The 14,690-nt window shown below is 31.5% G+C and overlaps 1 protein-coding gene across 1 annotated transcript in view; it reads left to right on the forward strand.

The window, feature by feature from the left end:
- Positions 1–13,840, forward strand: part of LOC144848122 (uncharacterized) — a 40,582-nt gene extending 26,742 nt beyond the window's left edge. The window contains exons 7-9 of the mRNA XM_078704817.1: positions 10,703–10,792; positions 12,196–12,297; positions 13,019–13,840. Coding sequence (XP_078560943.1) covers positions 10,703–10,792; positions 12,196–12,297; positions 13,019–13,329 — 503 coding nt within the window. The 3' untranslated portion in view covers positions 13,330–13,840. The remainder of the gene's footprint in view (positions 1–10,702; positions 10,793–12,195; positions 12,298–13,018) is intronic.
- Positions 13,841–14,690: the final 850 nt, after the last annotated feature.

The raw sequence follows: 14,690 nt of genomic DNA on the forward strand, positions 1-14,690 counted from the left end.
TTTCCATCTTTAATTTCAGTTTCTGCTTGTGACAAAAGTAGTCCCATTTCTCTTTCAGCTTTTGACATGTATGAAACAACATAGGCGACACATGCATACTCATTTGATACAAACTGTAAGTCCATATTAGCATTCCAGGCTCTTAGTAAAGATGGATTATATTGATTAACCCAAGCATCTTGAGGATTTCTTTGTAACAGGAAGTCATCTTTTGTGGCTATCAGATTATTAGCATCTTCGAAATCTGCTTGTGTAATATTCAAATCTTTAAATAGTTGTTTAGTGTCTTGGTAAGGTATTTCACCAGTAAGTGCACTTTTTACACTCTTCAACAAATCTTTAGCTGCTTTTATAGCTTCATTTTTAGCAGTGTCTTTTTCATCAGTATCATTGTTATCAGTTTCATTGTTATCAACGTCCGTAATTTTTCGTTGTATAACAAATGTTTGTTCAGATGGTGGTTTGGGAAAATTAAATCTACATGTTGTACCTTTTTTCTTACATGACTTTGAATGTCGTTTACAATAGGTTTGAACACCACAAACAATTTCATGAAGTTCCTTATCCTCATCTAATGATGGAATTTTACAAGATACGTATTTGTCGATGAATTCTGTTACCTTGTCATTTTCGTCAATTCCCAATTGAGGTGCATTTTCAACCCATAGAACCATATGAATATGTGGTGAACCTCTGGCTTGATATTCAACACGGAAAAAGTAGTCAATAACTTTACCAATAGGATGAGCATCAGATAGAATTACTCTTCTCAAAAAGTTATGAAATCTTTTATCAAACATTCGTGCAACTGTTACAGGATTTGATTTCAATAGAGTACATTTGTCTGCCCATTCCAATACATTGATATTTCGTTTGTCACCTGTTTCAAGCAACAATGTTTTTATTACTTCTGGCCATCTCATATCAGCTGAAGAAAATGATGCGAACCATGTTGGTTTACCAAGCTGTCTCACCATTGCTAGTACATCTTTTTGTGTAGACTGCCAGTATGGACAAGTTCCTCTGATTTGTTTAAGGAATTTATAACCTCTGTCACATTTTAGAATTTCTTGAACTTTAGATGCGCTTTTGAAATCTGATGCTTTCACTGAAGATACATCATCTTTCTTACCTGAACTTTTTCTGAGTGCAATAGAAACACTTGACAACACTTGTTGGATTTCATAAAGGCATTGTGCAAAAAAAATGTATTCTGTATTTTTAGCAAATCTGTTGTCAACATGACACAATTTGTTATGAAAATAACGACCTAGAGTTAATTTAATATTTCTAGCATCATGGAATGTTGAATGTCCAGTAGGAAACAATGTTGGAAAGCATTTTCCCTCAAGTGATTTATTATTTAAAAGTGCTACAGGGCTATTTCCTTCACATGGTGCACAACAGAAAATGTCATCGAAATAATGATCTAGTATTTCTTGTCTCATATCAGTTGGTTGTAGGCATGTATCTAATTGAATTCCAGACAGTCGTGAATCAAAATCTTCTTCTTGCTCTTCATTTTCGGACAAAGATTGCTCGTCAATATCTTTACTTGTTTCTGGTAGAACATAATTCCATTCTTCATTTACAACCACGTCAGAGTACCACTTATTATTTTGATGTAAATATTGCAGGGCTTGTAAGACTTTGGTCTTATTTACGTATTTATACTCATAATAACCTTTGTAGGACAACTTTCTTTTTAATTTGACTCTTATCATTTGATCTTCAGTTTCGGGTCTAGGTAGAACGTTAACAGTTTCAACTGTGTTTGATGGCACGCAAACGACTGGACCATGTATTCCATGCTGACCACCTTTTGGTAAATGCAATATTTTCATGAAAGGAATATTTATTGCAATCAAATGCTGTTCCAAATTGTTCAATGTTTCAAGTTCATCTGGAATATTTTGCAATTTCAAATTGTTTGTATGGGCTTCTGATGGAATCTCTGCCTTTATCAATTTTCTATGACATGTGTAACATATCCATAGACAGTGCCTAGAAGACATAGCAATTTCACATTCATTATTACATTCACTGTTACAAGTATGTAAATAGCTTTCGTTGATGCATGATTGAATGTCATACTTTGTCTTTATGCATTTCATAACTTGATTATCAAATAGAAGTTTTAAACACACACAACAAACATATTCAGGACCACGAGATATTGATTTTCTGAAGTTCTTTATTACACATTCAATTGCCTTCTTCTTTACTTTTTCACATTGTCTTTTTTGTAAATTTTTGTCTAGTACTTTCTGCCTATATTGTGGAATATTTTGATATTTTTGTTTTGATATGTTTTTCATGTTTTGTTTAAATTTCTGTCTGAAATCTGGATTATTTTGATATTTTTCTCTTTGATCTGTTTTGGTTTTTTCCTTGAAATCTGGATTATTTTGATATTTTTTTCTTTGATCTGTTTTGGTTTTTTCCTTGAAATTTGGATTATTTCGATATTTTTTTCTTTGATCTGTTTTGGTTTTTTCCTTGAAATCTGGATTATTTCGATATTTTTCTCTTTGATCTGTTTTGGTTTTTACCTTGAAATCTGGATTATTTCGATATTTTTCTCTTTGATCTGTTTTGGTTTTTTCCTTGAAATCTGGATTATTTTGATATTTTTCTCTTTGATCTGTTTTGGTTTTTTCCTTGAAATCTGGATTATTTTGATATTTGTCTACTCGTGCTCTTTTTGCTTTACATTGTTTTTTTAATTTGTAGTTAATATCAGTTTGATATTTCTTTTTCATTGCATTGGCGTTTTTTTCATTACGTGATGTTTTTTTGTTGTCAGTCTTCATATTTTGTTTATTTTGACATTGCTTTTCTAGACGTTTTGCTTTCATTTTTTCTTTATTAAATTGTCGTTTTACCACATCACTTTGTTTTCTGTTTCTTTTTTTAAAGGTTGGTGCATTTCCATGATATGTATTACCATTATCATCAATCCATGTGGTTTTAATCTTTTTGGAATTTGATTCAAATGTCTCATTTTGTGAATTTTTATCAGTTTCTTCATAAGTTGTCGACTTCCTTTTTTTAGTTTTTTTATGAGCATTTTCGTCTATCAACACCTTAGATTTTGAATGGTTGTTCACAAAGAATCCTTTTTGTTGTTTATCATCATTTGAATAACTAATTGTGGAAGCTGCTGTAATTGCCTCAAAATGATTACCTCCAGTATACAGTATATATATACCTCTTTCCGTTGTAATTTCGTTATAGTAGCCTGGCTTTCTTGCACAAAATATTTGCCATTGGTGTGTTTGGTCATTGTATGCATATATGTCAAGGTCCAACATGTTTGCCATTGAAATGATATCAGTGTCACAAGCCCATGTACCGGATTTCATCAATTTATTCGTAACTACATACTGTTTTACACTTTTAAATCTCTGTGTGTCTAAAGTACATTTGAACCGATCATTAGTTTCCAACATGTGTTTTATATTTGCTTTTCTGAACATTGAATGATTTCTTTCGGTCCCACTAATTAAATACGCAATTGTCCTGTAGAAACAATTTCCATCACCAGTTATTTTCTTAGTAGCAGTAGGTTTTGCAATATATTCAAGTTCATTGTCATGTTCAAATGGTGTATCATCATTTGAGCCCCTGAAATCAATACCTAATTTATGACACAACAATTCTTTAGAATTTACTTGTAATGGTAGGTATTTAAAATACTTATCAGTTCTCTCTGTTATTACTTCAGTTGAAAGGTATATAATTTCACTGTCATCTAATGTAGGTGGTGCATTTGAACACTTTTTAGTCTCAAATGATTCATTTTCGTCAATATGGCTTTTAATATCACCAAATATGTCATTATCATCTAATGTAGATGCATTTGAATATTTGTTAGCCTCAAATGATTCATTTTTGTCAATATGGCTTTCAATATCAATGACTATATCATCAAATAATTTATCAACAGCTGTGTCAACACGTGTGTGTTGCTGAGAGTTGTTTGTTGCTTGTGAAGCATTTATATGTACATCATATTCACTATTTTCATCTTTATTGATTTTTAAAGATACACTTATTCCTGTTAATTCAAACTGAGTGGCATGTAAGGGGCAATTCATTGATTTTGCTAAGCATAAACAGTGTTTATGAATACCTTGCCAAGATGAACAGTACAGTAAGACACTACGTCCATTTTCTGTAAGCACGCCCTCATTATTTCTTGAATGAGAATCAAATATAAAGTACCCAGTATGCTGTTTAATTATAGCAAAAGTACTTCCATAAAAAGTCATAAAACATGCATCATATTTGCATAATTCATATTCTAAGGCTTGTCCTAATGTCTTTGATCCATACAAGAATGCATCTTCATCACTTCCTTCTAATGTGCCATAAAGTCCTTTACTGTAATTCATTTCAAACGAGTTATTTAAAATATGAAGTTCTTTTGGTAGTTCTGACACCATTAACAATTCTTCATTCATTGATGAATCTTTTTGAATGTAGTAATACAATTCACTGCCAAGTAATAATATTTTATCGAGATCAAAAGTTGTAAAATCATTTCCATTTTTTATTTTACAGTAAAGCATAGCTATAAGAGCATTAGATACACATTGTTTACCTGCAAGTTCTCTAAATCTGAAATCACCTTGATGGTAACTGCCACGTGCTATTATACCATCATTTATTTCAACTCCTATTTTTACATCAGACTTAGAAATACCTTTATTAGTTTTATTACTATTAGATGTTTGAACATTTGTGTATTGATCTGGAGAAACTTCCCTTTCATCTGTGATGGTCATTTCCTTTTCTTCAGTTTGTTCATTAATGTTATGCAAGTATGTGGTGTTATTCTTAGTACAAGTTTTTGTTTTACTTTTTATAAAGCGACCTTTCTTTCTAGGTTTATTTTCACCACCACCACCATGTAACTTTATTATCTTGTCTGTCATATTGGTGATACAGTAGTTACAATATTCAAGTTTAAATAAGTTTTTATTTTTGTTCCTTTTTTTAATCAGTGTAGTTCTGTAATAAAATGGGTTAATCTGTTAATATTTATTAGTTCTTCACATTTTTCTCTTTTAAATTCTTCAAAAGTTTCAAGTATTCAAAGTTTTCAAAGTTCTGAAATTGTTCTGGCTGCCTATCACAACTCTTCTTTGACTCACCAACTAGTTCAAAAATCTAGAGGCTATTGCCTTGAGTTGCCAATAAACAGACTTTATCTGGCTATCTATCACTACTCTTCTTCGACTCACCAATAGCGCTAAGTTTCTAGAGGCTGATGTCGTGAGTAGCCAATAAACAGACTTTTTTCTTTGCTATCTATGTCAACTCCTCTTTGACTCACCAACTAGTGTCTAAGTTCTAGTGGCTTGTTGTCTGAGTTGCTCATAAACAGACTTTTTTACCTCTGCTGTCGTCACAACTCCGCTTGACTCACCAACTAGCGTAAGGGGCTAGCTAAGGCCTATTGTCGTTAAGTTGTCAACAGACAGACTTTTCTCCAGAATATCTTCTGACACTTTAACAATCTGAAATGAAAAGACAATATAAATTTACAATAACATAATATGGAATGGAATAGAAGGTAATTAAGATTAAATAAATGAAATATAATACTGGCATGTCATGTAGTAATGAATATCATGATTCCCATAAGGTTTTAGCTGAATCATCATCAATTTTTAATATTTTTAACAAGTGTCACGCACAATAATTGACTTTGAAAATGACATTGACATGAATAAGTTTATGAATGAAGAAGTTTTATACTAGTAATTTGGGATGAACAACTAATATTTGACTTCATATTTTTTTTAATCTGTAAAGGTATCTTGACAATGGCTATTGTTGAAGAGATCTTGATACTGGTTATTGTTTAAATTGATTGATTGAAGATTGTTTCAGATACTTACCAGAAGATAACTGGAGGATGTACGTGATAAGTTCCCAGCAATTGTCAATGATAGATTTCTGTATAACAAAAAGAAAGGTCACATACAGTAAAATATTAAATCAATCGGTTTGTTTTCATAAAATACAAAATAACACAAATGTAAACATTGGGTTTAATATTGCAAAAACAAACTTAATTGTAAGACTGTGGACAGTGGGCTGCTTATGTAGGCTTATGTTTTATATTGCAAAAGCAGGCTTCATTCTAAGACCATTGTAGAGGGCAGTTTATTTATTTGTATTTATTCACCTTTGGATCGGTGGCACTCACAACATGCGGTGCGGTCCAAAAAACAAAACATAACAATTTGAAAAAAGAAACAAAAAGAAGGAAAAATGAGAAAAAAAAAAAAAACAAACAAAAAACAAACTATATATACAAGCAACAATACAACAAAAACAGTCATTGGGAATATTTCAACGAAGACCGTTTTTCCCATGACAAGCTTAAATATCTTTTACAGAATTTATCGAATGCGAGAGGAATAGACTCTCCTCCTAAAATAAAACTTAGTTTGCTTTCATCATTTGCATTTAAATATTGTGTCCATATGCCATAATCATTACTGAGTGTCAATTCATTTTCTAGTTTTCTTAATTCTTCTTTTCTGATTTCGTCAAAAGCATTACAGTTCAATAAAAAATGGTTAATATCTTCAGATTTACCATTATTACATAGAGTGCAAAAGCCTGTGGTTTCGTTTGACCATTTACTTGTTTTACAGTCTAGAGGTAGGGTGTTTGATCTAGCCTTAAACTTTAGACTGGCGGTATAAAGCCTAAACTTAATTGAAAGAGTGCTGTTAAGAGAATTATTTCAATATGTTTGATCATGGATAGTGGGTTGTAGAATTATTTTATTATTTTTTTTAATTTATTTATAATTGTATAATAATACAGTGTCATGCATAACCATAAGCAATGATTGGAGGATGATGGATAGGCTCGAATAGAGGAGGAGGTCCATATAGGTGTAAGCTTCTTCTAGATACTTACCTGAAGATAACTGGACAATGTAGCAACACGTTTTATTGTAGTTACCATTAAAACTTCATCAATATTATTGATTTTGCTATAAAAAAATTGACAGTGTTAGTTCTGTGTATTGTTTAAATATTGGAGTTTAAAAAAAGCACATTCCCTTTGTATTGCTATTATATTTATAATTAATATATAAGATGATGCACAACTGGTTTTATGACTTTAAAGATGATATGGTTTTAAACTGAAAAGAGTTATTATTTTAATAAGTAAAAGGCATTGTAAAGTTTAGATTTAAATTTCAAACTGGTACTGTTAAGATATTTACTGAAGTAGAATATATTTTAAATAACGGAATTTGAGATTTCCAAGTTGTGGCTTGTGTAGCAATGGTTAAATGAATTATGATTACCCAAATGAACATCATAAATGAGAAGGATTCTAACTGTAGTAAAGCCTAAGTTGCTTTTGGAAATTTCCGTATATAATTCCGAAACAATATAGTGTCATGCACAACGATAACCAATGATTGGAGAATAATGGATAGACTTACAATACAGAGGTCTATATACTGTAAGTTTAATGTTCTTCCAGATACTTACCAGAAGATAACTGGACACTGTAACAACACGTGGTTGGTTTTACTTGGCTGAAGTTTACACTGTACAGTAAAACTTCTTCCCAATGTTGTAGATTTTTCTGGAGAAAATTAAATATCACATTGATTGTATTATTCTAACTGTAGCATTAATTAACAATGACAAATGTTTTCCTATACTTTAACCTTACTGTTTGCTTACATGCAATTTTTTGACATTAAAACATTCCTAACAACTGTTGCCTTTTTCAGACTAGTCACCATGGAAAATAATGCTTAGTTTCTTTACCTTGAATGACTATATTTTATGCCATTGAAACAGTCCTAACTGTTGACTTCAGACTAGTTACCATGGAAATTAATGATTGCAGGATGTAATAGGATATAGGAGTGTAATCTAGCAGTACACGTTTTTTGTAAACAAAATATAATAGCAGTATATTTCTGCATGGTTATCAACTTTCCCCTATACAGAATGTAAATACACTGAGTTAAAATTTACCGGGTTGAGGGACAACATTATAAAAAAATATAGATATTTTAATTATTTGTATTTATGACATAGAAAAAGTTTTTTAATTTTTATTTGAATTTCAAGTAAGTATTATTATTATACGGTACAGTAATGTATAAATTACAATATAAACACATAGGCCTAATTGAAATGATTCTACTTTTGGCCTTGGTTTACATTTCACTCAATACACAGCCTTAACTTTAATCCTTAAAATAGTATCCAGATATATTCAACAGATTTGGCTTTTTTATTTTAAATTTCATTATTAATATTATAGTAACATGGTCAATATAGGTATACAAAAAAGTAAAAGACAGTAACAACTCAACAAAATAACGGAATCATATTGTATCTAACCTAAAGCCTAGCTAGGCCGACATAATCTACTACTGTCCATAATATTAGATTGTTTGTATAGAGATCAGTGGCCTGGGCTAGTATTTTAGTTTAAGGCTAGCTGTGTTGCTGTACATAACATAAAACTAATACAAAAATAAAAATGAACGAGTTTTTAAACAATACGGACCGAAAAAAAAAACGGCACGAACTTATAAAAGTAAATAGAGGTCAAGGTCAACGTATTTCCTAGTACAGTACAAACATTAGTAATTCATGGCTGTTTATTCTGTAATTTCTAATCAGCTCCTCACATGGTGGTTTCACATGTGCCCGAGTTAATGAAACCAACTTAACTAACTACAATGAATTAGGCCTAGGGTACTGTATTATAAGGTCAACGTATTTCCTAGTACAAACATTAGTAATTCATGGCTGTTTCTTCTGTAATTTCTAATCAGCTCCTCACATGGTGGTTTCACATGTGCCTGAGTTAATGAAACCAACTTAAAACTACAATGAATTAGGCCTAGGGTACTGTATTATATTATTATTATAACCAATTATTCCTTAAACTCACCATAAAATGGATACTTGCATCTGTCCAACAAAAATGAACGATATTCTTTATTAATGAAAACAAATATTCAAGAGAGTACTCCCACTTTATACAACTATGCTTCTCAGTTTTAGAAAATTCTCGAATTAATCTCCATCTTCCGTTTTTTTTTAAGGACAACGACAATGAGGGCGTCATCATGTTTTTAGATACCATCATAAGGGAATCAATAATTATAGTATACAGTATACTGCATATCTATACAGTGCAGCATAGGTGAAATTACAGGATCCACATCATGTCGTAAATTTTGGGTAGGATGACGTTATAAAAAAAACCTTGAAGATGACAATTTCGGAAGATAATGAGTTGAACAGATAAATATAAGACTTAGAAGAACATTTGGCACGTAGAAGCGCTGTGCGCGCTCTTTGAAATTTGTATAACTTTGACGTAAAAGATGAAAAAACTACTTTTTAACTTCATTTGGCCATATGTTAACGTCACAACATCCGATAGGCTTGATTTTTATATGAATTCATATCTACATTTCATCAGCTTTCATAATAAATTATAATAATCAAGGTAACCTTCAATTTTGAAGAGCTGTAAGATATTTAAATTTACGGCAAAGTTGAAATTACACGACCTACATTATTCAAGGTTTTACGCGTGATGACGTCATCAAAATGAAAATAGTGGCATGTCATGAGAAAGCCAATTAATTGAGCAATCACATACTACAATTAGAGCGAAAATCGGGCACAAAATAACAGAGATGCGTTCTATTGAATGTGATAATTATATCACGAAAGAGAAAAAAACTTAATTTTAAATTCAAGTGGCCATTTGATGACGTCACAACATTTTGTACGTCAAATGTGTACATGAATTCATATCTACAACTCAATGGTTTCCCGAATACGTTAAAAAAATTGGGGGTCATCTTGCATTCTGAAGAGTTATTTTCATTTTAAAAAAGACCTATTTTTCACCATTTTCAGAACTTTTGTGAAATTAAAGTGCGCATTTTGTCATTTTTAACGTGCTCGTATAGCGTTATCTTGATTCGGAATGGACTCAAAATCGGTGAATGTACTAAGAATTGTGAGTAGATTGTGATTTATACATCAAATTTTATTTTTTACGCTTTCTAAGAATCGCGTGCGCAAAAACGTGTTTTTGTGCAGTAATTTTTTGAAACGCGCAAATGGCCTAATTCATGCTCTAAATTGATCAAAACCTAATTTTGCGCGTTTTAAATTTTTAGCGCGCGATTTCACGTGCATGACCTTGAAACGCGCAACTTTTTATTTGCTAATATTTTTACCCTTGACCTGAAGTTTACGTGTAGTGAATTTCATTAATATGTGATAATGAATTATGGAGATATGATTGATAATGTGATTTCACAAAATGGCGTATAAATGACGTCACGGATGAGTGATCACGCTGGAAAGCTTATTAGGATTAAGTTATATTATTTGAAAGATATTCTGAAATTTTGGTAATCATTAACATTAAACTTTTTGAGATAATTGTTACACAAAATAGTGTACAGAAACAATAAAAAGAAAAATAATAAAGATTTCATACAATAACAATAGGTGATCATTTTATTCTAAATGATCACCTAATAAAGATTTTATACAATAACAATAGGTGATCATTTTATTCTAAATGATCACCTAATAATAATGTGGCCAAACAAAGAACAAAAATGTATGTATGTGCTGAAAATTGATTTTTTTTTCTATTTCAGTAATCTTTTGGTTTTTTATATCTGCATTAACAGTGATAGTGGTTGGCCTTATCATAGCGTGGACATTTGATTACTTTCAGGCTAACACAGGTTTGTCAACAGTGTAAAAAGGTTTTATGATGATGTATATGAATTTGTTCATTCAGAAGATTACAATCTAATAGTGTGATATGTGTTTCCTATAGTTTATGGAAAAATATATATTTATATTGAGACAATTCAATATCAGAGATTAGTAATATACATGATTTCCCTTTCTGTCACACTTGCCTGTACCTGTTTGTTATGCAAATCAGCAATGGGCTCATTGGTCATTGGTGACTCTGCGATTTTTGCGCTTGCATATGTTTTACTTTTTAATCAAAATCAGTGATCCATGACAGTTTGACCAAGGAATCTCGCGAAATTACGCCGATGAATGCACACAAATCCCTGTGATTATTCCCTGGCTTAACCATCTTTCACACCTGCTCTGGCTTGGTTCTGGTCTGGCTCCGGCAAATCGAACATCAATATTTCATTTTTACGTGGGTATACCTGCATATCGATTGGTGCATAGCCGCATGGAGTGTCGTGAAAACAAAACATTGACGTTTGATTTTTCGGCGCCAGACCAGAACTGTGGCGGAACAGGTGTGAAAGAACCTTTAATCTTACTATATATGCTCCAAATTTCTGCATGTCTGTCTGTCTGGCTGGCTTTATTCAAAGACTACTGTCCTCACGGTCTTCAACCTTGGTGGGTGGGTGCAGCTCGGTATAAGCAGCCTGGTATAAGAAAGAACGAGTTTGCGTTTGTAATGTTGTCAAGGTCAAAGGTCAAATCTCAAAATTGAGCTAAAACTTGGAAAAGAAAATCGAGGAGGGCGCCACCCAGGGTTATGCGATGTCAAAGGTCAAGGTAAAAGTTCAAAATTGCTCTGATCGAGCTGAAACTTGGGTAAAGTTGGTGGGTGCAGCTAGGTCGACAAGGTTGAAGGTCAAGGCCAAATCTCAAAATAGTTTAATTTCTCCAACCGGTGTATGAAAATTACACATAAAATAAACCCTTATCTAGTAATGGTAGGTTGTTACAGTAGATCTAGCCATTAAAAACATAGACCAAGAGCAATCAAAGCAATTTGCGCTTAATTTGCCAGACTTGATTTCTATATTGGGAGAACACTGCTACACTAAGGAAAATATATTGAGTGTATTTCTTTTCAAATACAAGCAAAACAAAATTTACATATTTAGATATTTTTTGTTCCAAATGTGATAAAATTTAAAAAGAACTATAGAATCGGTAAAATAATCATATCTAATCACATAATAAAAATTACTTTTTTTATAAAGTGTTCATCAGAACACAGAGAAATAGGTATTCATCATAAGAAGTAAAATGTTTTAGTGAAACTATGAAGCTCTCTAAGTCTATAGAACTAACTATAATGAAGAACAAAAAGTATGTGCTACAAATTATTTATTTTTGTTGTTTTTTTTCTCTATTTCAGTACACTTTTGGTATTTTATATCTGCATTAACAGTGGTTGTGATTGGTCTTATCATAGCGTGGACATTTGATAACTTTCAGGCTTTCCTTACCTCACATTCTGGTAAATATTTATTTTGGTTATTTCATTAATGATTACATTATTTAAGTGCTAGGATGATGATATCTATTACCATTTTCACATTTGAAAAAAATAACAACTTGTAACGAGTTGTAAACCAGGTTTGCATTTTGTGGAAAAAAATTGTCCCCTTAAAGTTTGTAGTGTTAAAACATATATTTCCCCTTGTTTCCGGGTAAAGTGCCTAAATAGGGGTTTCCAAAAGATGATGTTCTACTGTATAAACAAATTTAAAATTCATTAATTTGGTACTGTTAAGTAAACATAATCAGATCAATATATTGTACATAGATTGTATTCTTTATTTGGTAAGTGTTTTAAAAATCTTGTAATTGTATACTGTATATAGTGTGTTTTCCGAAGATTTGTAGGGCACATATTTTGTCTGCTTTTACATCTTTTAAATCATGTTTTCTTTTTAAAACTCTTGACTTTAAATAGTATATAATATCATAAATCTTTGATTGCTATAATGCCTATAATTACATGCCAACCCTAGGCCTACTCTTCTTACAAGCTTAGTTAAGTCAGGTACATATCGAATCCACGTCTAGCGGCAGTCGCAGGTGTTTTTTATTTCCCCCCACCCCCTAGATCCACCACTGTAATATATAATCAATTTCAATGATAGTTGTTATGATATTGTAAATAATTTAATATGTAATTTACAATTACACCATGGTTTAATGTTGTTTTCTTTCAGGAATCGCATTGTTCCTATCTGGATTAATAGTGGCTCTGATTACCTTTTCCATAATGTGGAAATTGGTTGAATCAGCAACTCCAGCCCAAATAGTAGCATGTGTGTTTTTAAACATGTTTTTGTATTATTTAAGTGTTTGGATGTATTTTGGATTTGTTCATCCATTAACCACAGTTCACATCATAATAATCATATCTGTGTTTATTATTGCTTTCTTAGTTGCTGTGGTGTTGTTTGGTGAAAATGTTCTAAAATTTGTGCCATTTATTGGCATTCTTGGTAGTGTCATATTTATGAAGCTATTGAGTTAAAACATAGTATAAGATTCTGAATTCATTGTAAATTCTTATTCATAATAGTGTAAAATGTGTACAAATAAACTGTAATCAGTGTTTTATTTTTTACTCTTATTAATAATTCCATTTTACTCAGAATATTAGGTTTGTTGTCTTTCATTAGTTAATTATGCAAATATGCAAAGTTATGTGAATTGTTCCTCCCTAAATCTTACCTTGAGTAGGCCTAAGATGTGTCCCTCAACAACATGAAAAATGAATGATAAAATCAGAATTTTAATGGGCCATTTAGAAAAAAAAAAGGATTTATTATAAACATACAAAATAGTTTGTTAATTTTAATCAAAAACCATTTTGTCTGACAGATAATTTTACAATTTTTTTTTTTTTTGCATTAATATATTTATCTTTTTTTTGTTGGTGTAGACCATGGAGTTTATAACTCCACGTGTAGACATACTACAGTATGTTATCACTTTTTATGTTTTCTCAATATAATGATTTTCCTAATAAATTCAAATCAATATGTCTGTGTTATATTTATTAAGTGTATATATTTAACCATATTAATATAAAAATCATAATAAATTTATGACTGGACTTTCACTATGGATGTCAGACTACGTGAGTTTTGATACTAAACCGACATGATGCCACGTGTGTGTCAGCAGCTAGCATTGTAGCAAAGTCCGATCTTGTTTGACCGTTTAAGATTGACGAGGAAGGCAAGGAAGGCAACAATTCTAAATCATTAGAGGTAAGAAATAAATATCAATATAAAAATGTAGTTTACATAATAATTTAAATAACATAAACTTAGTTGTTGATCTAGCCCTAGTTAGGCTACCCGCTCCAGCCAGTAAGGGTGCAAAGCTAGCAGCTACCAGTGAGTGTGATGCAGGCTGGGCCTACTACTAGCCGACAGTTAGCAGGCTACTGTATATGGAGGTAGGCTAGGGAAGCTACAGTAGAGTAAACTACTTACAACTACAACACACTATCTAGTGTGATTTGGTTCAAGTTCTTTATTCCATACTTACTATACTTGTACAAGTTAAAGTTCCAAGATGCGCTGTGCAAAATTTGAACAGAAAAGTTCTGAGCATGCATGATCCAGGGAGTCAACTCCCTGCATGGACGGATGCCAGCATTTCTGTAAAAGTAGGGCCTAAAGTATCAGCTTAAGTTTTTAAAGGTTTAAAATTTCTATTGTTTATTATAAAATTTAAATTTTTGCAACAGCATCATAATAACCCCACATATTTTTATACTTCAGAAATGAGCATCATAAAGTACAGTACATCCCTTTTTAAAAAGCCAATGTATGGGCATGTACAGTACATAATTTTAGTCAGATTGGTGAACATTAACCCATG

This window comes from Antedon bifida, chromosome 7 (assembly GCF_963402885.1).
Source record: "Antedon bifida chromosome 7, ecAntBifi1.1, whole genome shotgun sequence".
Taxonomy (NCBI): domain Eukaryota; kingdom Metazoa; phylum Echinodermata; class Crinoidea; order Comatulida; family Antedonidae; genus Antedon; species Antedon bifida.